Here is a 27,377-nt window from a genome sequence, read left to right on the forward strand (position 1 = left end):
TGTTCAGAATCCTCCTCTAATGACACCTCAATCTGAGACAGTTCCTCAGATTTGTCACCTACAAAGAATGGCACAGGTGTCAGAATCTACCCCTTACTGTCTGCAGTGAAGAGGGATGCAAATTATTTGTGTAGCTTCTTCGCAACAGCCTTGTCTTTCTTGAGTGCTCCTTAAACTTCAATCATCCAGTGGCCCTGCTGACTTTTTGGCAGGCTTACAACTTCTGATGTATCAAAACATTTTTTGCTGTTAATTTTTGTGTCCTTGGCTAGTTGCAAATTCTGTCTTGGCCTGCCTTATTATACTTTACTTGCCAGAGTTTATGCTCCTTTCTGTTTTCCTCAGTAGGATTGATTTCCAATTTTTAAAGTATGCTTTTTGCCTCCAATTGCCTCTTTAATTCTGCTGTTTAGTCATGGTGGTATTTGGTCATCTTACTGTCTTTTTTTAATTGGGATATATATTTAGTTTGAACCTCTATTATGGTATTTTTAAATAGTCTCCATGCAGTTTGCAGGCATTTCATCCTTGTGACTGTTCTTTTTAATTTCCATTTAACTAGCTTCCTCATTTTTGTGTAGTTCCCCTTTTTGAAGTTAGATGCTACTGTGGTGGGTTTATTTGGCACTTTTCCCCCTACAAGGATGTTAAATTTAATTACATTATGTGCTATTACTGAGTGGTTCAGCTATATTCACCTCTTGGACCAGATCCTGTGCTCCATTTAGGACTAAATCAAGAATTCTCTCCCTTTGTGCGTTCTAAGACATGCTGCTCCAAGAAGCAGTCATTAATGGTGTCTAGAAATTTTCTCTCTGCATTCCTCCCTGAGGTGACATATACCCTGTAAATATTAGGATAGTTGAAATCCTCCATCATTATTGCATTTTTCTGCCTTTGTAACCTCTCTAATCTCCCTGAGCATTTCACAGTCACCATCCTAATGAGGTAGTTGGTAATATATTCCTACTGCTATACTCTTATTGTTCAAGCATGGATTTTCTACCCATAGAGATTCTGTGGTACAGTATAAGTCATTTAAGATATTTACTCTATTTGACTCTGTGCTTTCTTTCACATATAGTGCCACTTCCTCACCAGCGTGACCTACTTTATCATTCCTGTGTATTTTGTACCCTGATATTACTGTGTCCTATTGACTATCCTCTTTCTGCCAAGTTTCCATGATGCCTGTTATAGCCATATCCCCATTTAATACCAGGGACTCTAGTTCACCCTTCACTTGTTTGTCAATATTTAGTTGCTTGCCTTCACATGTTTATATTTAAATAGGACTCTATTACATTTCACCATTCCTTACTAGTGCCTCCTTGTACTTTACCAACTTCTTTCTTGTCCTCTTTACTAGGATATAGAGTTCTCCCATCAATAAATTTGTCCCTAAGGGATGTCTCTGCCCAAACCATGTGGTTCTTCATACCTGTCAACTTTCCCCCAGCTCTTAGTCACAACATGAGTTTTCTTGCAGCTTAAAAAGATAAATCGTTTTTTCTTCTGTAGATAATCTCATTCTTTTTATAATACGCAACTGTCCACTGTAATGTTTTGATCTTCTGCAGTATGTGTTTTATAGTGCTTAGCATGATAGAGCCACTGTCCTGACTGAGACCTCTGCACACTACTGTAATACAGCTATTAAGTAACAGTAATCATTTAAAAAACTTTCATCTCTAGAAGTTTTTAATAGTTCTGTTCCTGTCCTAGAGACTTGTAGACCTTTAAAAAACTGCCAACAGCCATTTTATAATGAGAAAGCAACAAATGCATGTAGATGAACATTTAATCCACAGTCAGACCCTTCAGTTCTTCAGATCCAAAAAGTGAGAAATTACTCCCACGTAATATACATTTCAGACAGTGGATATGTAATGAGACACTCAAATATATTCCTATTCAATTTACCTCCACCAGGCAATATTCCCATTCAAGGATGGTATATGAAAATGTTTTATAATACATGCTGCCTGAATCAAAAAATGTATTGTGGTTTCCATGTCTAGCGTAGTGGCTTGGATGAACCGATACCTGATAATAAAAGAGCATTTGGATTAATTTATGGTTCATTAAATATCAACATTTAAACTACTGTTAAGCTGTACAAGACTGATGTACTGTATTCAGAAAGCATGTTCATTATGTTTCAAACATAGAGACAAATTCTGTGTTCCATTACATCAGTGTAAATCCAGAGTAACTACTGTTGTGAATTAAACTACTTTCAGAGAAGAATTTGATTCATAGAGTTGATCCAGATTAATTAATGCATCCTTCCTAGAAGGAAGAAGCTATGAAGTAAGAGAGAGTTGCATTTGTTCATTGTAAATACATGATAAAATGCAGGCTCACCTATAACTCTGTAAAGGATTAATTTCCTTTAAAAATATGCTATTGAGTTGTAAATAAAGATTACAGTTGTAAAGGTGAAATTAAGTCCTGAAATGTTCAAAAATTTAAAAAGAATTACCAGAAGACTGTTGTGATGCAGTGGACTTCTTTATGCGTCATCGTCTTATCTTTAAAACTTCCCTTGAATTAAAGAACATGTCATAGTGTTTAATGGTAATGTCCAGACTGCACAGACAAACCCTCTCACGTAACTTTACCAGGGAGTCTTACATAACCTCTTTACTTGCATTTAACTACTGACAGTAGCATCCCTGACAGAATGCTGTATTTCTTCATAAGAATCTGTCCCAAGGTAAAAAAAAAATGAGCCAGAAGTCTCTTCCTTCCCATTAATCTTGAGGGCTGGCAACCTCCCATGTTTTAAGCAAGCTTATAGTATTAAACTGCTTGGGTCAGATGACTGCCTAAAGTGAAAAAGATTATAAAACTCTGGACATCTAATAGCACCAGGACAATATTAGGTGAACATCTATGGATAGCTGCTATAGGTATATGAGGCAACACCTACAATCCTTTCTCGAGTCCAGATCCTCCTGACTGGTTGAGCTGAGATTGGCACACAGCCAGGAAGAGGGGCAAATGCAGCCTCATTCTTGACCTGATGCCAGCAGATACCAGCCTGGTCCCTGGCACAAGGTAGAGCAGTTTTAGTGCTTCTCTGTGTTATGATGGCTGTTCTGACAAGGCTGTTCTGGAAAATGGGCACTCTGGCCATGCTCTCTCTTCCCTGGTCACCATCCTCCATTTGGGTTCAGCAGAATGGGTAGCATAAAAACTGCTACAGAGGCCCTATGCCACTGTAGGATTCTCTTACACCAGGGGAGTCTTCCACTGGACAGTTAAGTAGGGCTTAAATCATCTGCTTTGCACCTCCGGAGTCATGAGATCTGATTAATTTCCTTCCATCGTTGCTGTGTCTCCTTAACCAAATCTTAATCAAAGCCTGATCTTCCTTTCATTGAAATTATAGGGAGTTTTGCCATTGATTTTAATGGGAACAGAATCCATTAGTGGTCTTGGGAAAACTAAAGAAGTTTTGCTGGAAATATTCAGATTTAAGCTAAGGACAATTTCTGTCAACATTTTTCTTTATTATTTCCATTTATTAAGTATCAGGGAAGGGAAATAATTGATTGTCAAGCTATGGAACTGTTCTACCCTATGCTGATGTACTGAATGTTTTACTGGGAGGTATCAAGTTCCACTTTTTTTTTGTAAATTTATTATTGTAACTTATATTGGTATTTACTTGTATGTGTTTCCTGTAGTTGTGTAATTTATATGGGTCACTATTTTATACAGTACTTTGCAAGTAGGAGATAGAGTGAATTGTTTTGGAAAAATTCTGGTTGCTAGATCTCGGAGGTCATTTCTGTATAATTAGTGGCTTATCTTTTTCTGGAATCTTAAGATAAATCTTTGTGTGATGTCTGTTAATTTCTTTCATGTTTTTCAATTTTGTGTGATACCTTCTGTACCTCACCTGGTTCAAAAATAGGAAAAAATGCCATGCAGCACCAACAAAAGTGAAGCTGTATTTTGGTTGTGGTTGTCCTCCATTTTAGCCTTGTTTCCTTTTGACCCGTATGAAGAACACCTTTTAAGACTCCCCCTCCCTGCAACTATCTTAGGCCTGGTCTACACTTAAAATTTAGGTTGACAGAGCTACGGCACTCTGGAGTGTTAAAGTCCACAACCCTGAGCGCCATCGCTGTGCTGACTTAACCCTGTGTATATGCAGTTAGATCAACGGAAGAATTCTTCCTTCAACCTAGTTCTGTCGCTTGGGGAGGTGGAGTTCCTACAGCAACAGATTAATCCCTTCCATCTCTGTAGCCTGCATCAACATTACAGGGTTACAGGAGAATAGCTCCAGCGCCATAACTATGCCTCCATAGCGCACACAGTGTAGACGTGACCTAGGCATCTCTAGTGTACCCATTAACATAGTATCTCTGCACCAATTGATTCATATATCAACCCGATTTCATTTTCCCAGTCACTCTTTCAGTTTGACATTCCCTCTTGCTGATACTTAATATCTCTGGGGGTTCTCCTCCTCCTCGATATGTAAACTCCAATTTGTCTTGATCAGTGGATTCCAGGTATCACCATCTTTAGTATTCCCATCTTTCCATTTTCATTTCTGGTGAAGTATAAACTCTAACCAAACTGGTCTCCCCACTGATTGCCTTTGTTTTCATAAAACAAAGAATGTATCAAGGACATTTTGCTTCACTGCATTTTTGTACTAGTAAATACCTAGATCATTGAAGTTGCTCGAGAATACTGAGTAATTTGATCTAGCCATCTGTTCCATTTCCTTTAGAATGATTCATCCTTATATTTCCCTTCCAGTTGTCTGTTCATAACAGATTCTGAATGTAAAATATCGTCTACTTTCTCTCTAGCTTTTAACCTCAATAGTTCATTCATATTAGCACCCTCTAGAACCCTCTAGGTATGTGTTTATATATAAAATAACCCCCCTCCCATTTCATCTCCTTTTTCTATTTTCTGTATGTATCTTCACAAGTGAAATTTTAATAGAGTACTTTGTCCCACCAACCTTCATTAACTGTTGCAAGACCATACTTTTCCTGCAGCATTATTTATTTAAATTTCAGACTGTTTTGTTATCCAAGCTTCTCCAGCCCATTTTTTAACCCGTTGTTATATTTCCTTCTCTAACTTGTTTAAGAGAGATAGAAGACAAAAGAAGATTTAAACACAAATATCAACTTCATCAGCCTTTTCAAAAAGAAAGATGTTGACTTTTTAAGTATTAACATAGTACTGTTTATGTTCTGCCTAATCTACCATCTAGGCATTTGTATCTAGTTCATTACCTAACATCAGAGATATAGTCTAATAATTATTAAAGTATCATTTCCAAAAGCCCAATTCCACAGTTAAACATGGATTGTAGCCTTGTATTATTGTTTGTTTAAATCCAACAGAGTGCTCAGTGTTTTCCAAACATAGATATAATCTCATCCCAAGGAGCATTTAGTGCCTGCCGTAACTCAAGAAAGGTGTACTGTGGGCGGGAAAGTGTGGAGAGGTAGAGGTCATGCAGACGGTACAAAGGGGCAGGCCAACATGCATTGACCAGTACAACCGCTGATCACAGCATGCACAGAGGAGGCTGGGGCCTGACCCTTTCAGTTAGAGGTACGGTACATTTTCAGCATCGTAGATGTCAAGAAAACACTAAATCCACACGTTGGTCCAATAAAAGATATTATCTCGCCCACCTTGTCTCTCTAGAGCCACAAAGGTATTTTGGCACTTAACTGCCACCTTAGGTGCCTCAGTTCAAAATTTAGATCCTTGAACTAGGGCTGTCAAGCGATTAAAAACAAAAAATTAATCGTGATTAATCATGCAATTAAAAAAATTAATTGCGTGATTAAATGCACGATTACAAAAATTAATTGCATGATTATTCACACTTAAATAATAGAATACAATTTATTTAAATATTTTTGGATGTTTTCTACATTTTCAAATATATTGATTTCAATTACAACACAGAATACAAAGTGTACAGTGCTCACTTTATTTTTTATTACAAATATTTGCACTGTAGAAAACAAAAGAAATAGTATTTTTCAATTCACCTAGTACAAGTGCTGTAGTGCAATCTCTTTATCATTAAAGTTGAACTTACAAATGTAGAATTATGTACAAAAAAAACTGCATTAAAAAAGAAAACAATGTAAAACTTTAGAGCCTACAAGTCCACTCAGTCCTACTTCTTGTTCAGCCAATTGCTAAGACAAACAAGTTTATTTGCATTTACAGGAGACACTGCTGCATGCTTCTTATTTACAATGTCACCTGAAAGTGAGAACAGGCATTCGCATAGCACTTTTGTAGCTGGCATTGCAAGGTATTTAATTACCAGATATGATAAACATTCGTATGCCCCTTCATGCTTCAGCCACCATTCCAGAGGACATGCTTCCAATGCTGATGATGCTTGTTAAAAAAATAATGCGTTAATTAAATTTGTGACTGAACTCCTTGGGGGACAATTGTATGTCTCCTGTTCTGTTTTACCTGCATTCTGCTATATATTTCATGTTATAGCAGTCTCGTATGATGACCCAGTACATGTTTGTTTTAAGAACACTTTCACTGTAGATTTGACAAAACGCAAAGAAGCTACCAATGTGAGATTTCTAAGGAAAGATACAGCACTCGACCCAAGGTTTAAGAATCTGAAGTGCCTTCCAAAATCTGAGAGGGACAAGGTGTGGAGCATTGTTTCAGAAGTCTTAAAAGAGCAACACTCAGATGCAGAACCTACAGAACCCGAACCACCAAAAAAGAAAATCAACCTTCTGTTAGTAGCATCTGACTCAGATTATGAAAATAAACATGAGTCGGTCCGCTCTGCTTTGGATCGTTATCAAGCAGAACCTGTCATCAGCATGGACGCATGTCCTCAGGAATGGTGGTTGAAGCATGAAGGGACATATGAATCTTCAAACTTACACGGGTCTCTTCAAACTAGGTATTCCCCCACCTATTGTCCATGATCTGAAGCCTCCCTAAAGCATGCCTACTGGATTGGGTCCTGCATGAAACACCACAATGATGACAGCAACTGTGGGGCTGCCCTTATACCAAGTAGACCAGTGGTTAAAGCATTCATCCGGGACATGGGAGACCCATGTTCACGTCCCTACTCTGCCTGATTCAGAGCAGCGACTTGAACCCAGATCTCCCGCTCCCAGGTGAGTGCCCTAACCACCAGGCTATGGGCTATTCTGGGGTGGAACTTGCTCTCTTTTCTACTGAAGCTGTTCCACTTTGTATGAAACACTGAAGTATTCACTGGAGCCAGGGCCGGCTCCAGCTTTTTTGCCGCCCCAAGCGGCAGGAAAAAAGAAAAAGAAAAAAAGCCGCGATCGGCGGCATTTCGGCGGCAATTTGGCGGCCAGTCCTTCCCTCCGAGAGGGACTGAGGGACCCGCCGTTGAATTGCTGCCGAAGAGCTGGATGTGCCGCCCCTTTCCGTTGGCCGCCCCAAGCACCTGCTTTCTGCGCTGGTGCCTGGAGCCAGCCCTGACTGGAGCAGAGAGACCGCTGGAATCTATGGCCCAATAGTTAGGTCACTTACCTGAGAGACCCACATTACAGTCCCTGTTCCACTGAATATTTAAGTATTTTATGCAAAGTGGAACATCTCTGAGTGCACTTACATGACATAGGGTTTTGCCTCAAATATAGAATTATTTTTTAAATGGAGTCCCTTTATTTGAATTGGAAGTCTGGCAAATTTCTAATGGTCAGCCTTTTAAAAATGTTATTAAAGCTAATGTTAAAAAAATTATATAATACATAGGTTGAGAAAAGAGTATCTGTACATCTGGGTATAGTGCTTAGATTATCCACAAATACAAAGTTTGTTTTTAAAGTCATATGATACATAGAGTACATAATCAGCAATAACCCAAATTTAGGTGAATAGATTTAACAATACAGTTTAAATATTAGAATCTGAATAATCGGGTACATCACTCATGATAAGTTGTACAGAGATTTGGTTGTGGAAAGCAAAATATAACGTAATTATACGTAATTGAGAATTAGATAGGTTGTCCATTTAGAAAATACAATCCACCAGGAAAATATTTCAGTTACTATTGTTCTGATGTCAGGAAGAAGTAGCTTCCCTTGGTGGAGAATCCCAGAAGAGCTTTTTTTCAGGAGAAGAACAGGAGTACTTGTGGCACCTTAGAGACTAACAAATTTATTAGACCATAAGCTTTCGTGGGCTACAACCCACTTCTTCGGATGATATGCATCCTGTGGGAAAACATTCCCTTCCCACATTGTTACTCTTATAATTGGTGTGTTGGTCAGTTACATCTGTGTGTTGAGAGCTCAGTTAAAACAAAAAACTGCAGACCAGTTCAGTGATTTCTGTTTTCTTTAGCAATAAGCAAAGCTTAGAGCATTATGCTTGGATTCTTCTTTTTTCCCCCCACTACTAATCAATCATGTTGTTCTCCAGAAATCTTTGCTATGTCAAATTGCCAAGTCAGCTCTAATTAGCTTCAGTCAGACTCATGTATGTAGTTTTAGCCATTTCTGGCAGATTATCTTTTTTATGCACATGCAAAACATCAGAAAAATGGAATGGTTTCTGTCAACCTTTCACATTCCTTGCCAATACATCCTTTGGATAAAAGAAATTCACAGTGGAAAGATTTGTTCATTCCAACTGTTGTCTGGACAAAAGATTTTTAGTTCATTTACCATTGATCATGCTGCATGGCTTATTTTTTCAGATTTTTACAAATCTCTAGAGTTTCTATATACTTCTTAAATTAAGATTGGGATTTAGAATCTTTATCTACAGAAAAAATACTCCATAGTTTGTTCAAAAGTTAATTCTTCAGACTTTCAGTATAACATTGTTGAAACTTGTTTATCTGAAGCCTGAATGAATTGCAAGTACAATGACAGGAAATGAAGACAATTACAGAATATGTTGTCTTCATCTCTGGTTTGCCCTTTTTGAAGCATTGTATTTGTGTAGTCATTTCTTTAGAGAGACTTCAGTTGTCATAGATGAAAACTGATAATATATGAAGGAAAACATATGTATACTGCTTTCTGAGACAGTAGTGAGATATCAGACCATTATCTGTATGTGCTGGTTTTCTATAAATATCAAAATTCAGTAATTCTCTCTCCAGTTCAGTAAAATTAAAATGTAGGGAGAATATCCTGTCCCCGTATACTCTACAACAGTGTTTCCCAACCCATTGGGTTGTACCCAAAATTGGGGTGCCAGATTGTTTCAAAGGGTCATGTGGTGGCTCCTGTCCCATGGGTTTGCTTGGCTCACCTCCCTGTTCCAGGCACTGCAGCCTCTGGGGTCCCAGCGCCACTCACGATTGGCCCAGCCGACAGGATGACGGGAGTCTGGGTAGGTCAAATTTGAGTGAATGGCATTGCAACCCCATGAGCCAGGTCACCACTCCACTCACACAAATTTGTTCAGGTCACGGGTGTGGGGGCCAAGCCTGAGCGGTGCTGCAACCCCGGAGGTTGCAACACCCAGCGTGGAGAGTAGGGTTACCACCTTTGATATGCAAAAAAATTGCACCTCCTCCCCTCAAGGCAAGCCCGCCACAACCCCAACCACAAGACACTTATAATATCTAGAGAGAGAACACATATAGATAAGACTGATAACATCATTTTCTTACTTAAACTTTGAAGTGGGAACACTGCAGCATCTTTAGCTGGACACAGAAACTTTTAACATTAGATATCCCAGTGTATTGTGATAATAATGCAAATCTTTAGACCCACATAAAAAAAATACCCGGCAGTTTAAATTATTTTTCTGGCAACTGGTAAATCCATTTAAAAAAAAAAAACCAGCCAGGCCGGTCAAATACCAGCCAGGTGATAACCCTAGTGGAGAGCCAAGCTCAGCCATCCTCACAAGAGCTGTGGGAATTGACACTGTGGGGTCAGTGCTGGGCGGGACCCAACCCCCTCAGAGGCAAGACCCGACTAAAACCATCCCAGGGCCTCCAGCCCCAGACTATTTACTGGGTCACGATAGGTCATAAACATTTACAAATGGGTTCTGAGCCCAAAAAGGTTGAGAAACACTGTTCTACAAGGCCTAAAAATTAGTTAAATCATCTCAGTTGTGCTGTGTAGGGGATGGGAGGTCATTATGCTAAACTCCCTACTGCCTATGTATGTAGGGTTGCCAACTTTCTAATCACACAAAACCGAACACCCCTACCCCGCCCCTTCTCCAAGGTCGTGCCCCGTTCATTCCATCCCCTCCCTCTGCCGCTTGCTCTTCCCCATCCTCACTCACTTTCACCTGGCTGGGGCAGGGGGTTGGGATGCGGGAAGGGGTATGGGCTCTGGGCTGGGGATGTAGGCTCTGGGGTGGGGCTGGGGATGAGGGGTTTGGGGTGCAGGAGGGAACTCCGGGTTGGGGCTGAGGGGTTTGGCATGTGGGAGGGGGGCGTGGGCTCCAGCAGGGGGTGTGAGCTCTGGGGTGGGACCGGGGATCAGAGGTTTAGGGTGTGGGTGAGGACTCCGGGCTGGGGCAAGGGGTTGAGGTGTGGGAGCGTGAGAGTCCGGCTGGGGCTGGGGATGAGGGGTTTGGGGTGCAGGAGGGGGCTCTGGGCTGGGGCAGGGGATTGGAATGCAGTGGAGGGAGGTGCGGGGTCCCGGTGGCACTTACCGCAGCTCTGAGGAAGCGGCCGCCAGGTCCCTGTGGCCTCTAGGCTCTGTGTGCTTCCTTTGCGCCGGCAGGCGATGCCCCCCGCGGCTCCCATTGGTTGCAGTTCCTGGCCAATGGGAGCTGCGGAACCGGCACTGAGGCAGGGGCAGCGCTCAGTCCCTGGCCGCTCCAGCGCCTAGAGGCTGCAGAGACCTGGCGTCCGCTTACTGGAGCCACGCAAGCTAGGGCAGGTAGGGAGCCTGCTTTAGCCCCGGCCCCCCGCTGCACTGCCAGCCGGACATTTAACGGCTCGGTCGGCAGTGCCAACCAGAGCTGCCAGGGTCCATTTTCAACCAGGCATTCCAGTCGAAAACTGGACACCTGGCAACCTTATATGTATAGTGCCTTTCTCTGAGTGAAATCTACCCCACAGAGAGGTTCAGTGCAGGCCTCATTCGAAGGCTTAAGTGGTGCTTAGGCCTTGTGCTGGCTGTCTGCACAGGGATGAAGTTCCCCCTCTATAGCAAGCTAGAGATGCTATGATTGGGCCAGTGGTGCAGAATGGTAAAACTTCCACCCCGGGAGGATGGAGTAGGCCATGGCAGCTTCCACAAACCCAGAAACAACAAGATGGCTGCTCAGTGCTCAGGTGAGAGAGGAAGGCTTCCTGCATAAAGCCTGTGTACTATAACATTGCTTGTAGGACAGGAGTCTGGTCCTAGCTAGATGAGGGAAAGCTATATCACAAAAAATACCAATTCATTATCCCAGTGGCTGAATCCAGCCCAGAGTTTAATATTTTGAAAATTACTTCAAAAATCCTAGAGTAAACATCATTCCGACTTAATCCTTTTATTCTCTCGTTTTTCAGAGTCATCGGATGGATGTCTAAAAGCTTCTACACGTCGGGGGGAAATAGATGTTTATGTTAATCAAGTGAGAAAAGTGGATCTGAAAAGCCAGAAAGGTGAGCAAATTGCAACATTTTATGGCAACCTTTGATATAAAGGAAAGTTTTATGAGATGGTAAAACTAACCACTTTCTATATTTAAATAATTACAGTAAAATAGTAATTCTTACCTAATTCATCATTAGCAAATGTATATTGGCTCTTAGCACAGTAAGCACTGCAGGAGACAATGGTATTTAAAATAGACCCCACAAAATCATCTGGGGCTTTCATTTCAGTGGGAATCTTATACTTTCCACCTTTCTTCCAGCAATCTTCCCCACCAAACCAGTAGAATCCTGCAGAACTAGGATTGTAATCCCCCTTTGCCTCATCAATGCCGTTTACTCCATGCTGTTGGGAGGTGTGTGGAACTGATGAGGCTCATATTTCATTTCTCCATGCCCTTTTCCCATGAAAAGAATTACTGTGTGTGGAGACCATGAAATTAAAATGGCAAAGCAGCAACGCAAGGGAAGGCAGAGCCAGAGAGATGACACATGCCCGAGCACCTGGACATGTTGTTAAATGAGCTAATTACTCCCCTAATTTCTGCTAGCTACTTACTTACCTATCACAACTTCACTTGTTAAAACATCACCCTTCAAAAGCTGGATTTACCCCTTTGCCATTTGAAAGAGCACAGACCTGAAGGTCCTGTTATAGTAAAAACACTCATGCCTTGCAGGTGTTTTGTGTTACAATGTTGAGTAATGCATTTGCAAAAGCCATTATCCAGTACTCTTCATTCTCATTTCTGTTATGCCTTTGCACTCTCCCAGTGTTTCTGTGTGGTCACTTGTCCCCTCTTATCCCTGAAATGGGGAATAGGTCCTGTAGGAATGCAGTGTTCAGCAAGAGAGGAAAGAAAGATACTGAATTAATTCCCATGTGCTATCTTTTGTTGTCCTGCACTAGCCACTCCATCTCCTGTGATGGGATGAACTATATTCACATTACTACCTAACCAGGTGTGGAATTACTTCCAGTAACTCACATTAATGTTTAACCATTGAGAGAGGGAAATGTGTTTCATAAGTGTTATAACAAAAAAAAATATTAAACTGATTTTCAAAACATACTCTGACATCTGTTCCAGTGAAGACAAAGACAGAATAGGCCAAATTCTGCTCTCAATTACACCAATGTAAATCCAGAATAACTGTTGACATCAGTGGAGCAGAACCTGGCCTGTAATGTCAAAATAATTGAGTGTTTGTCAGGTTTTATGGGCTAGCCCAGGGATTGGCAACCTTTGGCACGTGGCCCATGAGGGAAATCCACTGGTGGATCGGGCCAGTTTGTTTACCTGCAGCATCTGAGGTTTGGCCGATCGCAGCTCCCACTGGTCGCGGTTCGCCGTTCCAGGTCAATGGGGGCTGCGGGAAGCAGTGCGGGCCGAGGGATGGTGCAGCCCCCATTGGCCTGGAACGGCGAACCGCGGCCAGTGGGAGCTGCGATCGGCCGAACCTGCGGACACTGCAGGTAAACAAACATACCGGCCTGCCAGCGGATTTCCCTGATGGGGCCACATGTCAAAGGTTGCCGATCCCTGGGCTAGACCATTGAATTTGACCAAGCAGGACATGAGGATAGAGAAAGTGTCTGTGAGCCATCTTTCCATTCCCCTGATCTGGCTGGTTCTTCTGTGCCCATCATAATTTATGGCAGCCTGAATTATGCTGATAGTTGTGGTCCTCTAGGGAGGGTCAGGAACCAATGACATAGAGCTGAGGATATACCACCCTGGGATTCCCATACACAAGGGGAATCCCCAGCTGCCTTATCAGGGTAGCTTTCTGACTGTCTTGTGCTGTGTGGAGCAGGGATAGGATCAGGCCCTATATGTCTATTGTTTGCATTTTCTTGTACAGGTAGCATCATGGATATTACTTTGGAGGATTGATATATAAATAGTGTATCAAAGCACTAGTTATGTTCTGAGTTGGGCCTACAGTATATATGTAGCTATATAAAAATGAAAATTTTTGCAAAGCGAAAGCAGGAATCAGGCTGAAAAGAAAAAACCTTTATTCAGAAAATGCGTTTGAGTTGTTTTGTTTTTTGCCTTCATGCACAGAGCACAGCTACTGAAGATCCTTGATCTAACTATTCCAAATATGTCTCAGACTGGTAACTGGATGGCTCAGCTATTAGCTTCAACCCAACAGGAGGCCCACATTTAGGGAAAGTACTTCAGGATTGCTGTTCCAATAGAGGCCAGACTTCCAATTTTTAATCTTAAAGTTGTGGTAGAGCAGATTACCGAAGCTGTTGTAATTTTGCTAACCGATCATCTGTAAAATGTAATTGACAATAGCTGTGGAGTAGACAGCAATTTATTCCCCAAGCTAGAATCAACTGTGAGGCTGCATCTTCTCAATGGATGTGAAGTGCTAGCTCTATGCTATAAGGGGAAGATATCTCAGAAAATAGCTGTTTGTACTGATGGTGTATACTGCTGCACAATCTTCTGTTTGCAGTAAATGAGCATACGTGTGTCCAACAGGAGTACTTTTTATCCTCCTGGAGGCAAGAAAAGAAACCAGCATCTCTGAAGATTCTTGAGCAAAACTAGGACTCTCTGTCTCCCATGTAAGCTCAGAAAAGAGCAGAATAGCAGAGGCCCTCTCTCTGTTTGCTTTGACTTGGCTATTAACATTCATGTCTTTCATTTTAATTTATAACAGGCTCTATTACAGTCAAGGTACCTGCCTCTCTTAAAGCCTATTTACAGTTATCTGGAAGCAAGGTTGATGTGAGCCCAGAGATCCAGTTACAGGAAACCCAGTGTGCCCCTAAAGAGGGTCACATAACTATTACTGGTAAGACTTGCTTTTAATAAATCTATCTGGCCTAAATAAAACATAGATATGTTTGATTACGGTTTTATTGCTCTTGGCTTCTTCCTGTTTCGTCTGTTTCAACTTCAGATGTTTGCTTGTGCCAATGGCCTCCACATCTGTTATTAGATGCCTTTTTTATTTCATGCCTTCGTAAATGACATGTGAATACCGATCAGCTGTTTCGCTAATTAGAGTTGTAGGGCCAAATTCATCCCCAACGTAACGTCATTGACTTCTGTGGAGCTACGCTGGGCAAGAATTTGGCCCACTGATTTTTAGAGAGAGAGTGTATGTTGTTGGTTTAGACAGCTGAGTATAATTAAATAGGTGACCAGCAAATGTGTATTAAAATATAACACAGTAATCTTTACAAATGTGTTCTGAGTGCCTCTGATAAGGGGCATGCAGGGTATTTTAGAAAAATACATCTATATATTTTATACATGATGCTCCCTCTGTTGGGGCCCAGCCAGTAACAAAGAGAAGGATGGAGCAGGCACACTGGAATTCAGAGGGGTGAAAAATGGGGGAAGGGGGATGAAAGGATGTTGCAGGAGCCAAAGGGGAACAGGAACCAGGGTGGGCAGGAGCTGGGGGATAGTGGATAAGAACAGAAAGGGACTGTGTCAGGAGCCAGAGAGCAGGGCTGCATGTAGGAGGGTGGATAGGACTATGTGGGGAGGGGCTGGAGCTGGGATGAGGGAGTTGATAGGAGCAGAGGGGACAAAGACAGGCTAGGGGTACAAAGAAGCATCTGTAACCACTAGAGCACATTCCTGTGCAGAACCTAGAACTGAACGTAGGAGTCCTGAGTCTCTACGTTCCTCTGCTATCTGTGAGCTATCTATAGCTGTGAAATGCACTGGCAAAACATGTCTCATCCCCCTCTAGTGACTGGTCCACATAATGGATAGCAGTCTACCACTGCTACCAGTCACTCCATTTAGCTTAGGTCTGTGTGATGGAACTGAAGGTTCCCTACCCTGCTGATGACCCATGATGGAGTTTGTTTTTTTCATTTTGCTTTTTTAAAACCATAAGAAAACACACACACAAATCTATATTAAAAGAATGTTAAGGTTGCAAAGTCAAGCACTCAAAATGCAAGGAATTAAGGGTGCCTGTGTAATCTTAATTTGGCCACCTTGTGCATATGCATTATGATGCCATCTTTAATTACATGATCACCACCTACTATTTTTTCCTCCCTCATTCAGTGCACAGTGTGTAATATATAGAGGATATGACATTAGAATTTTAAAAAAGCAGTGTTAAAGGTCCTCAGAGTGACATAATCCCTGCAGGCAGACTCACTTCTCCATCGTGGATTAAATTAAACAACGCGTCACAATGAGTGGGGAGCTGGTGATTGGCCAGTGGTTTGGATCTCATGGACTTAAAAAAAAAAAACCACCCGTACCCTTGCACTATAAAATATCATAGAATATCAGGGTTGGAAGGGACCTCCGGAGGTCATCTAGTCCAACCTGCTGCTCAAAGCAGGACCAATCCCCAACTAAATCCCCAAATGGCTCCCTCAAGGATTGAACTCACAACCCTGGGTTTAGCAGGCCAATGCTCAAACCACTGAGCTATCCCTCCCCCCAATGAACATATGAGCTGAGTGGCCCCTCTTCTAACTTGGGGGTTGATCCTTCTGATACCCGGATCAGGCCCATGGGTGGTTTTTTGTTTGTTTTAGGGGGAGGTGGTCAGCATCTACTTCTAACATTCTGTGATTTTTGTGGGGGAGGAATGGGGGCGAATCATCTTTGAAACAGAAATGACCCACAAACCTACCATTCTGCATACAAACAGTTCAGCAGTTTAGACTGAAAGTGTCTCCTGATTAGTCAGTCCTCAAATGTAAACATCCAAAGGCCACTGGAGTTAATGAGAGTTACATGCTGAAGGCAGCATTTGGCCACTAGTTTTCACTTCCCTTAAAGAGCCCATGGCATTCCAATAAGGCACCCAATGACTATGGATATGAAATTCAGTTAGAGATTTTGGGATGATCTGTCCTTGAATCATATGTTGCTTTATTTCTATCCGTGTCACATTTAAATCATTTTAATATTGATTGACTTCAATAATCCTAATGCAGATAGTTTAGAGGAAATAACAGTTCATGTTTACAGGTAGGGTGACCATCTCTACCTTATTTTAATGGGACATTGTAACTGTATTTAGTGCCTAATGTCCCATATTCTAGGAACAAATCAATATACTTTGTCCTGTATTTCAGCAGTATTTGGATAAAGGATTGTACCCTGTGATGCTGTACAAATGTACAGAATGCGTCTGACGAAGTGGGTATTCACCCATGAAAGCTTATGCTCCAATACGTCTGTTAGTCTATAAGGTGCCACAGGACTCTTTGTCGCTTTTTACAGATCCAGACTAACATGGCTACCCCTCTGATACTGTACAAATGTATGATTCATACAGTGTATGACTTCATAGTCTGAATATAACATTTTGGGGAGCTGTGCTTTAACAATAAACCTTGTCCAATTCTGTATTTTTTATACAGTTTTCCTTTGTTTCCTTTAAATGTAGGCTGGCTTCTTTTCACATCCTGCCTTCAACTAATTTAACAATGTCTTATATTAAATGTCAATATTCCCTTTGTAACAGAAAGTATTATTTTTCCAGTAAGATCATCTTCTGATACAAGTAGACTCTGAAATAATTACAAATAATTTAATAAAAAACCAGATAGGATACATGGTGAAAAATGTTCCTCCCCTTGGGAACCTTAGGGACAGCATGGCAGCAATTTCATTTGAGTTTTAGCTGCAGAACATATAAAACAGATGAAAAAAACCCGTGTTTGCCAAACCATAAAAACCCCACATCACAAGGGGATATCAATTTAGACTTTTAAGTCTCTAAGCTAAGAGGTTAGTACAAAAATAGTTAACCCTTCAGAAGCTGGCTGGTTTCCAGGTGGTTAATGCTGGGTACTGGCTGTTTTGAATGGATTTTACATATCTCTTGGGAATTCTAGTGTGAGAGGTTAATGAGGAGTTCTTCCAGGGGAGAGTTGGTGTATGTGATGTTCTGTACCTCAGGGGAACACCCAGCACCCCCATGTTCATCCTTGTAATATGATTGTGGGGTATCCAATGCAAAGTTTGTCATGTCTGGTGTCTTTGGAAGGCTCATGATGCACTGAGCATTGTTGTTATAGTAATCGTTGTTATAGTAATGATATAGGTTGTAATTTCATGTATATAGTTATGAGGCTGAAAATGTGTCCTCATGGCTAAAAGCAAGCCCAGGCAAAAACTCTCTAAGAGCAGAGGGGCAGTTCACACCTAATCAGGGCATGTATGGGACAAACCCAGCCCAGCCTCACAGGAACAAAGGACACTGGCCTAGGCAACAACAAAGGATGTGTTGAACTCTCGAGTGAGTCACCCCCCTTTCTTTGGTCAATTTGGGACTGCGATGAGGTAATGCTCACCTGACTCTGAAGGGGGGGGGGCAAAGCCAAGGGGGAAGAAAGAACATGATAAAAGGGAGAGATGTTTGCCATGCTCTTCCTCTCTCTTCCAACTCCATCTACAGACCACCAAGCGACTGAAGTGCTGATCAAAGAGGAGAGCCTGGCTGAAGGGCAACCAGCCAGCCTGTGGTGAGAAGCATCTAAGTTTGTAAGGGCACTGAAAGTGTTAAGATCAGTTTAGAATGCATTTTGCTTTTATTTTATTTTAACAAATCCGACTTGTTGTGCGTTGACTTATAATCACTTAAAATCTATCTTTGTACTTAATAACTCTGTTTGTTTATTCTACTGAAGCAGTGCGTTTGGTTTGAAGCATGACAGAGACCCCCCCTTGGGATAACAGGCCTGGTACATATCAATTTCTTTGTTAAATTGACAAACGCATATAAGTTTGCAGCGTCCAGCTGGCATAATTGGACACTGCAAGACGAAGGTTCCTAGGGTTGAGTCTGGGACCGGAGATATTGGCTAGTGTCATTCGGTTGCACAATCCAAGCAGCAGCTGGTCAAAAGGGCCCACTCACGTAGCTGGGAGCAGCTTACTTGCCAGAGGCTGTGCGTGAACATCCCAGGAGTGGGGGTTCTCACAGCAGAGCAGGGTAAGGCTGGCTCCCAGAGCCGAGGATTGGAGTGGCCTGGCAGATCACCGGTCCAGATAACACCAGGGGAACGTCACAGGGGAGAATTCTTGCATCAAGTGAGTTCTGATCCAGTCCACCTCCAGCTATAGGAAACCCTCACTGAACCCTGGAGTTTGGTGTAATACTCATGCGACTAGTCCTCTCTCTGCTACTAGGTACAATATTGGTCAAGGCAGTAGCAGGATTGAGAGTTCATTGGTGGTGCACATCCAGGGGAGCTGGGAGGCTACCAAAGAATGGAGCTGAATTTGACCATAGCATGAAGACAAGAGGGAAATAGCCTAGGGTGAGTAGTAGGTGGAGCATGCTGGGAGGAGAGGTGATGGGAAAGTTAGAGAAGTGGGAAGGCATTTGTTCTCTCGGGAGACGGAGGATCAGTTCAGAGGAGTTGGGGCATTTGCTGTAGGAGGGAGGGAAATAGGAAACATGGAAGGAGTAATTAACAAGGATGAGCCCTCAGTTCTCTAAGGAGTCAGTGGGTACTCTAAGGAAATCTAAAAATAGGTTTTAAGAGTTGGTTTGCAAACTCTATGGCCCAATTTCCTTCTTAGCATTGTCAGGCTGCATAGGTGGAAAGTGATAGTATAACTCCTTTCCTGGTGCTGATAATAGGCAGACACTCCTATCTTTTTCTTGGGCAATAAGGAAGAAGTGCCTGTGGCCTAACCCCTGGTCCATGCCCACTCAGTCAAGATCAGAAGGTATGAACTCTATGTGTGGAACTTCATGGGCAATAGGAAGGGTACAGGACATACAGCAAGGACCATGTAATTAAAGTGAAGGATGCTTGGCAGAATTCTGGGGAGAGCCTGATTGGCCAAGAGCTTACCTGGCAACCTGCACCTACCTGCTATAAGGTGACTGAAAGGAAGATCATGAAGGTACAGGCAGGAATCATTCAGGCGCAAGACAGCCAATGGACAGGTTCCCCCACACTTGCATTCCCTGCTCATGTGCCAAAGAACACAGACTCACTGAGAATAGAGGCTTGCTGTTGTGAAGAGATCTTCAAAGGGAAAGGGGGTTGGTGTCAGGGAACTGGCAGTCAGCCCGGCTATTTCCCAACACCCCAGCCATGAATTTTCTTTTGCTCATCTGGTCAGTTTTAGTGAAATAATCTATTATCATTACGTGGTTTCTGCGGCCTTTCCAACCTAACACCACTTTGGGTCTTCTCTCAAACTAGAGGATCCTGGGACATGAGAATAGTTCTTTCTAATCCATCTTTTGTATTTCCAGCATGCCCATCACTGCAATACCTAGCAGATAGCTAGTAAACAACCTTGAAGTTTAAGTCCTTCCGAAAGAATACATCTTTAAGAGTTAGCAAGGAAGCATCATCTCCCTCACCAGCAGTATATCTGGGGAAAGTGAGGATACTCAAAATCAGCAAAGAGAAACAGTCACTGAGTTTTTTATTTGGAAAATGAAAGAAGCAAACTAGACAATAAACCTTTTTCAAGAGAAAATCCCAGTGACTGAAGTTTCTCAGGCACAGAGACAAGAAATTAACCAGGCATACTGTATTCTATTTCCCAGCAGATCTCGGGCAGAGATACTGCATATGAACATGGAGACAGGCTGAGTAAATTGCATGCTTGGCAGCTTAGTTTGGAATGGGCAGAGAAAGCAATTTACAGCAGTTTTTATGGAGTCTTATAAACCATGGTGCCTTGTTTTAATCTCAAATAAAAAAAAAAAGATGAATCTTTTGAGAAGCATCCTGCTCACCCATCGCAGAAGGCAGGGAAAGTTTCACCTAAGCAATCCATTTTCTGGAAGGTCAGAGTTATTGCTCATGTCCAAGAGGGGAGTAAAGTATTGGGGAATAATGAGAACCGGGCAGACTTATAAAATCATTGAGCATATGGCTCTGACTTTATTCACCAAATTGAATTATATGATGTTTTGGCTGGTGTGTGTCAGATGCTTTTAACTTTGCACATAATGTTTTCAGTACGTACTGCACCAGCTAATAGATCATATAACTCTCATATTTTGGGGTCAAAATGGGCCCTTCTTTAGGTGTTGTTTTGGGGGTTGCCTTTATCCCTGTTAAAGAGCAAGGGGTCAATGCATCATTCCTAGTCCCCAGGGCCATCCAGCCTCTAATTTAGTGGTGAGGTTTATAGGGAGGAAAAAAAGTATAGTAGCCTTTTTTATAACTCCAAGGAAAACAAGTCACCGGAGAAACAAGTGAGCAGACTGCCATTCCTGGTGGAGTTTGGCCCAATACCACAGATTATGGTTCTGAAGACTGTAGGGGAAGCCACTTCTAAGACTTTCCACGGGTGGAACTTGGCACTGCTGATCCTTCCAGCTTCCATCCTGTCGCCAACCTCTCCTTCCATGGCAAAAATCATTGAGAGTGGAATGGATGAGATGGCCAGTAACACCCGACATCCTTCAGTATCCTGGATCTTTTCTAGCCAGGTTTCAGGCTCCCTCTTGGTGCAGAGACAGCCTTGGTAACTTTTGGAGCCTGCTTCCTATTGGCCACATATAGTGGTGGGCCTCCATTATAATACTGCTTGACCTGTCAGTGATATTGACATGATTGACCAGGAGGTGCTGCTGACTCACCTTCAAGAAATTTACAAGGGTCAAAGCAATCTGTTTGCGCTCCGTTTTTCCCTCTCCAATGGGTCCCGGAGAGTCAGGGCTCATCTTAGAGGACTTTCTCTTCTGGTATCCCTCATTGCTCAGTGCCACTTCTCCCCCACACCTTGAAGAAGGCAATTGAAAAGCCTCTACTGCATTTTAAGTTTGAGCCCTGATCCCAACAAAGGAGATCACCCTGATCATTTTCTATTTTCTCAAGGTACTTCTTCAAGAATTTCCTTCTTTCCTAGAATCAAATGCTGCTAAAACCCGTGTCACCCAAACTGAGTGGGAAGAGACTTTCTTACAGTTTCACAATGTCCGTATGCACATCTTGGTGAAGCTTTGCTCCTTTAAGCAAGAAGTTAAAAAAATCTGCAAAAGATGAAATTCCTTGGAGTCAAATAGAAAGTTAATCCAGCTTCTTAATAACACATTAGATCAGCTTGTGTCCAACAGATTTTTGATTGGTTTCAGCTTGCATTTAACTCAAGAAAGTCAAAAACTTGTGAGACTTGTCAAAGTTCATTTAAACTAGAGCCTTTCACTGGCAGCCAACCTTTGGTCATGTACTACTCACAAGGTGTGAATAAAAAGCCACCATTGGCATGGTATTTCTCCATCTGTTCTTGCCTTAACAGAGAGCAATTCAAGGTCTGGACTCTGATTCCAGAAACTGATTTCCTAATTTTCCACATCATCATATGAAAATGGTTTGGGTGGCCATATTTCCCTAACTGAAATAGGACACCGGGCCCGAGCCACCTGGCGTTGCTCGGGGAGATTCTCCCCAAGCCCTGCTTGGTGTCACCACTGGCCCCAGCCCTGCCTGGTGTTGCGACTGGCTGTCCGACCCTGGCCATGCAGGGCTGCCCACCTGAGCTGCTTGGTGTCAGGCCTGAGCCGTCTAGTGTCATCACTTGCCTGAGCCGCCTGGCGTCGCTGCTCACCCCCCTCAACATTCCTCCATGCGCCCCTAGTGGGCGGGCCCTACAATTTGAAAACTCGGCATTTGTCCCTAATGATCAGTTGGCAAGAGCAAACAGGACAAATGGCAAGTTTTGACAAAAATGTCATGATATCCGGGACAGAGCTTAAAAAGGGGGACTGTCCTGGCCAAAATGGTCGTATGGTTACCCTAGGTTTGGGTTATAATGTGAATCACAGCTCTCATTTTTATCCATAGCTTGTAGATCCCATGCATATGATTTTTTGTAGATTTTTAGGTTTGGAGGGTTATTCTTCTATTAATTCACATTAAAATAAATAAGAAAATTCCATGTCTTGCAACTTAGGAAGGGATCATTTTAGCTTCTCCATTCTCCGGGAAAGCCTGTGCATATTTGCCTTTGTCTAGAGAACAATTGTTTTGACTATCAAAACATGTGGAAAGATACTGTTTTCTAGGTGTTAAGTTGAAAGGGATGGCTAATGGTTAGATGCAGTCTGTTTGGTGCATAGCCCAGATAGCATGAATGGTGTGCTTTGAAAGTAAAGCCCTGTCCACACTGACAAAAACCTAAATGGCTTTTGCTATCATAGTTTAAACATGTTAGCAAAGCAGTCTTCAAAACCTACTTAGAGGCTCCTTATTCGGAGCACAAGCATTGAAGAGTGTTAAGACAAAACTGTGCTCAAGAACTACTCCGGCAAGACTCCAACACCGTTTTATGAAATTATTGTAGCTTAGTTGGACAGTTTTCATGTGCTTTAAACAAGGTTCGCTCCTGAGCCTGATTTAAACTGCTAATGGGGATGGGTTCAGGAATCTGTTCCCCGGGAGCTCTTGGTTCCATGTCCCAGGGAAGTGGAACTTCAGACACTGAACTCTGGTTACAGGGAAGTTGGTCTTGTATTCCCCACCAGTGTGGCCAAGACAAAACTCCAAAGGAAGCAAAAGGAATTAATCATTTTTATTAATACAGCAAATACAAAACTAGAGGCTGAGCCCAGACAACTTTAGAACTTTGAAACATCTCAGATCTTTTTTCTGTTAGTTTTGTTTAAAGATTTTCTCCAGCTCTGTAGCAATAATTTAATAAGAGGTAAATGATGCATATGCTGTGGTGCTTGCTGGAGTCTATGAAAACATACCAGAGAGATTCACACCTGGCACCTTCAACTCCCACTTCCATCTCCGGGCATATATTTCTGTGCTCCACCTATTTGCGCTGTCCCCTCTTCTTACAGCCTAGAAAAATGGCTGCATTCTAGATACCATACAACATTACTAAGGGAACAGCTGAAAATTGTTTTCCTTCATATTTTTGTCAGCTCATTTTTTTGACACCTGGAGGTTATTTCCTGTTTAAAATTCAGTCTAATTTCATGTTTTAAGGGCTGTCTCTACTTAGAAGGCAGATTCCCTTTTCATTTCTATTCTTCATTCTCCTACAGAGAGCTATGGCAAATGAAAAGTAATAGGGATTCAGATAACATTTCTGAGGAACTTAAAACTTCAGCAATGGCAAATATTCTGCACACCCCATCCGTCCTACATTGTCATGAACTCCACTTTTGTTTTTAAATGTTTTTCAAAGACAGACATTCGGAGTGTTTGGGCAGATGGAGTTGAGAAACCTGGGTTTTGGCCCAAATGCAGGAAGGGAACCAATAGGAGCAAAGCTTCAATGGGACCCATGTTGCCATGGGGACTGAGGAGTAAGCACTGGAGCATCCACATGGAGATCCCCAAAGCGCTTGCACCATCTGTAGGTTAGGAAACTGACATCCCTGCCTGCTCTGTGGGAGAGCTGGGTAAACAAACTGTCTTCTCAGTTGCTTTGAAATAGTTTCCCAGCCCTCTTGTAGGTTGACGTGATTTTGTCCAGAGTCTCGCAGTAGCCACCATTTATCGACACCATAGAACCGCAGTAGTAGTGGCAGCCTCTTCTCAAGAAGAAGACTTGGATTCTAGGGATGAAAACTGGCCAATTGAAGTCATGGTGGGGTTTGTCTTGGAATTCATTGGAGCCAGAATTTCACATTCTTTGTATTGCAGGTTTTAACCGAGGCGCATTTGCAAAGTTGTTCTAGAGTGCTGCTTCAATTCCTGCCCCAGGCTATGCTAGGCTCAGTGCTAAACTTACAAATTATACACTTATATAAGCACTAAGGTCATCAAAAATTTAAATAAAACAAAAGGATGTTTAGAAAGGAGTTCAAGATGAAAGCTGATCTTGCGACTGGCATGGGACTGGAACTCAGGAAATCTGGGTTTAATTCCTAGATGTGCCACAGATTCTCTCTGTAACCTTGGGCAAATCACTTAATCTCTCTGGGCTAGATTCACAAAGAAACTTAGGCACCAAGAAAATCACTGGCATTCACAAAGCCTGAGTTAGATGCCTAGGCTCCCTGTACAATGGGGAGAGACAGGCATAGGCGCGGGAACTAGGGGTGGGAGGGTGCTGCAGCACCCTCGGGCTCCCGGCTGCCAGCTCTGCGCCTGGGGTCACAGCTGCTGCCTTGTGCGCCTGGGGCTCTGCTGCCACCCTGCGCCCAGGGCTTTGCTCCTGGCCTCAGCTGGGTGGGGAGGGGTGGACGGGTAAGGGGGTGACTTTCAGCACCCCCACTATTAAAAATGTTCCAGCGCCACTGGAGAGAGGTGCCTGAGAATGGGATTCATAATAGCCAGCATGGGAAGTGGATCCTCACCTAAGCTAGTCAATGGGAGATGCCAATTTGAGGTGTGGGGGGGGATGCTAAACCCCGCTCCTCTCTCAGAGATAGGCACCTCCCTGCAGCCTGGATTTAGGTGCCTCTCTCTGCATGGGATTCTCTGCTGCAAACCCTCTTTGGGGCTAGCTGCCTACACTGTTTTAGCAAGAAGCTGCGGGGAGGGGGCGCGATAGGGCTTCCTCATTACTTCTGGCTCAGTGGTTGGAGCACTCACTTAGGAGACCCCCCCGGTTCAGCTCCCTCCCTCAGTCTCTCCTGTTGAAGCTTTTCCACTGTGGCTAAATAATTTTTTTTAAAATCGTTGGTGCAGGGGACTGGGTCCTGGGTCTCCCACCTGAGTGCTCTAGTCACCAGGCTACAGAATCATTTTCATGCTCGCTCGCTCTCTCTTGCTCTCATCCAATAATTCTTTCATTAGTTATCCACAGTGGAACACCTTCGACAGGAGAGATGGAGGAACTCCCCCCCTCCATCAGAATATCCCATAGCCAACTGATTAGGGCACTCTTCTAAGAAGTGGCAGATCCCAGTTCAAATTCCATCTCTCCCTCAGGTGGAGAGGGACTTGAACTGGAAGGCCTCCTACATTCTAGGGTAGTACCCTGACCACTGGGCTCAAAGTTATAAAGGAAGTCCTAATTTCCCCACGGCCCCCAGCCATTTTGTGTAAGCTCATCTCTAGGAGCCTGATAGGGTGACCAGATGTCCCGATTTTACAGGGACAGTCCTGATTTTGGGGGCTTTTTCTTATATAGGCGCCTATTACGCCGCACCCTCGTCCCAATTTTTCACACTTGCCCTCTGGTCACCCTAGGGCCTGATCCGGTAATTAGGCTCTTAGCATGCCTCCCGGATTAGGTCTTTCAGGTGAGTTAGGCAGAATGCCTGTCTTCCTTCCCCAGTTTGTGAATCACTCCAAGCTTCAGGCCGGTGGGGCTGCAGTGCGCTTGCTCAGAGGCAGAAACATACATCGCTACTTAGGAACTTCTACAGCAAAAATTTAGGTGCCAAGTGATTTTAGCCAGCTATCGAATTTGGGGGTAGCAGAGCGGTAGTTTGTGAATCCCAGTGGGGCCTGATTCGGATTTAGGCACCTAAGGTTTTTTGTGAATCTAGTCCTCTGTGCCTCAGCCCCCCCCATCTGTAAAATGATATTGACTTTCTCCCTTATTGTGTCCATTTAGACTGCAAGCTTTTCAGGGTAAGGACTGTCGCTTACCACGTGAATGTAAAGCACCTAACATAACAGAGCCCCAATCTCAGTCCGGTTCTCTACGCACTGTATAACATTTCCACAAGTGGCAAACTGGTCCCAGTAAATCAGCATGATGGTACATGGCATTCACCCATGTTTCTTAGACTAGTTTGCAGCTGAGATGAAAGCTTCTTGCTTCCATGACAGGTGTGTTTCAAAAACTTCTCCCTTTCGCTAACAGAAGTTGGTCCAATGAAAGATATTACCTCATCCACCTTCTCTCTTTTCGCACTGCAGTTCTAATCTACATGATTTTATGGAATAGAAAATATTATGAGTCTCCAGATTCATTCCACTGGCATATTACTGAAAGAATGCAGAGAACAAATGGTATCATGTCAACAAGGAAACACAAAACAGTCCCATATCTTAAGAAATGTACCAAATTTTGCCAATAAAATCCTCTTGCAGCATGTTTCCAGAAAGCTCTGAATAAGCTTATACTGCAGAAACTGTTAATGTGTCAGAATAGCAAACTGAATGCAGTTTTGTTTTTCAGGTCATATGAATCAAATGAATGAAAGAGACAAATGGATTAAGGCTGACACACAGGATGGCACAGTGCATCTTAAAAGCCAAAGCTGGTTCCAATCCATCAAGCTGCAGGTTCCCTGAGGATGTAATAGGCCAAAGGTATTCAAAATCAAGGAACAGTGAAGGAAGATTACTGTACAGTGATGGTGAATGCTACTTATTAAAATACAGTAAACAATACATTAAGTGAGGACTTTTTTACCCAACCTTTGTATATGTTAAATGACTGCTGTTATTTGACTGCTGTATGAAACGGGTTTTACTGTTAGTGCCTTCTACAGTTGCACAATCCTGTGTATTCAGGATTTGGGTAAAACTCGACCTGCACACCCCGCCTATTCTGAAAGCTAGTGAATTTCAAGTAAAAGTATAAAACCACTGCAAAGACCATTTTCAACACAGGTTGATGCCTGAAAATACAAGAATTTGATTTAAGCTTTGTGATGGTGCCATATTCTGTACACTGCTTTTGAATGAATTGTTATCATTTGAAATTTGTGGTTTGTGCATAATGCTGAGCATTTCCTTTTACTGAATTATTTATATAATGTGTGGGATAAAACCACTTTTAGGGTTGCAGTTCACATTTGATCATAAGTAGGCGTTTTGGCTCCTAAGAAATCAGTCTACAATTCTATGACTTACTATACTGCGCTATATGTAAAACTGGTCATCAAGCTCCTGCACATCGAAAGCTTGAGAGCTTATTTT

At 42.7% G+C, this 27,377-nt stretch overlaps 1 protein-coding gene across 1 annotated transcript in view; it reads left to right on the plus strand.

Annotated features, from left to right (window-relative positions):
- The window catches only part of FAM185A (family with sequence similarity 185 member A), a 67,500-nt gene extending 40,360 nt beyond the window's left edge, over nucleotides 1-27,140 (plus strand). The window contains exons 6-8 of the mRNA XM_065423228.1: nucleotides 11,516-11,611; nucleotides 14,285-14,419; nucleotides 26,632-27,140. Of these exons, the coding sequence (XP_065279300.1) occupies nucleotides 11,516-11,611; nucleotides 14,285-14,419; nucleotides 26,632-26,747 (347 nt within the window). The 3' untranslated portion in view covers nucleotides 26,748-27,140. The remainder of the gene's footprint in view (nucleotides 1-11,515; nucleotides 11,612-14,284; nucleotides 14,420-26,631) is intronic.
- The last annotated feature ends 237 nt before the right edge of the window (nucleotides 27,141-27,377 follow it).

The sequence above is a fragment of the Emys orbicularis genome, chromosome 1, assembly GCF_028017835.1.
Source record: "Emys orbicularis isolate rEmyOrb1 chromosome 1, rEmyOrb1.hap1, whole genome shotgun sequence".
NCBI classification, from domain to species: domain Eukaryota; kingdom Metazoa; phylum Chordata; order Testudines; family Emydidae; genus Emys; species Emys orbicularis.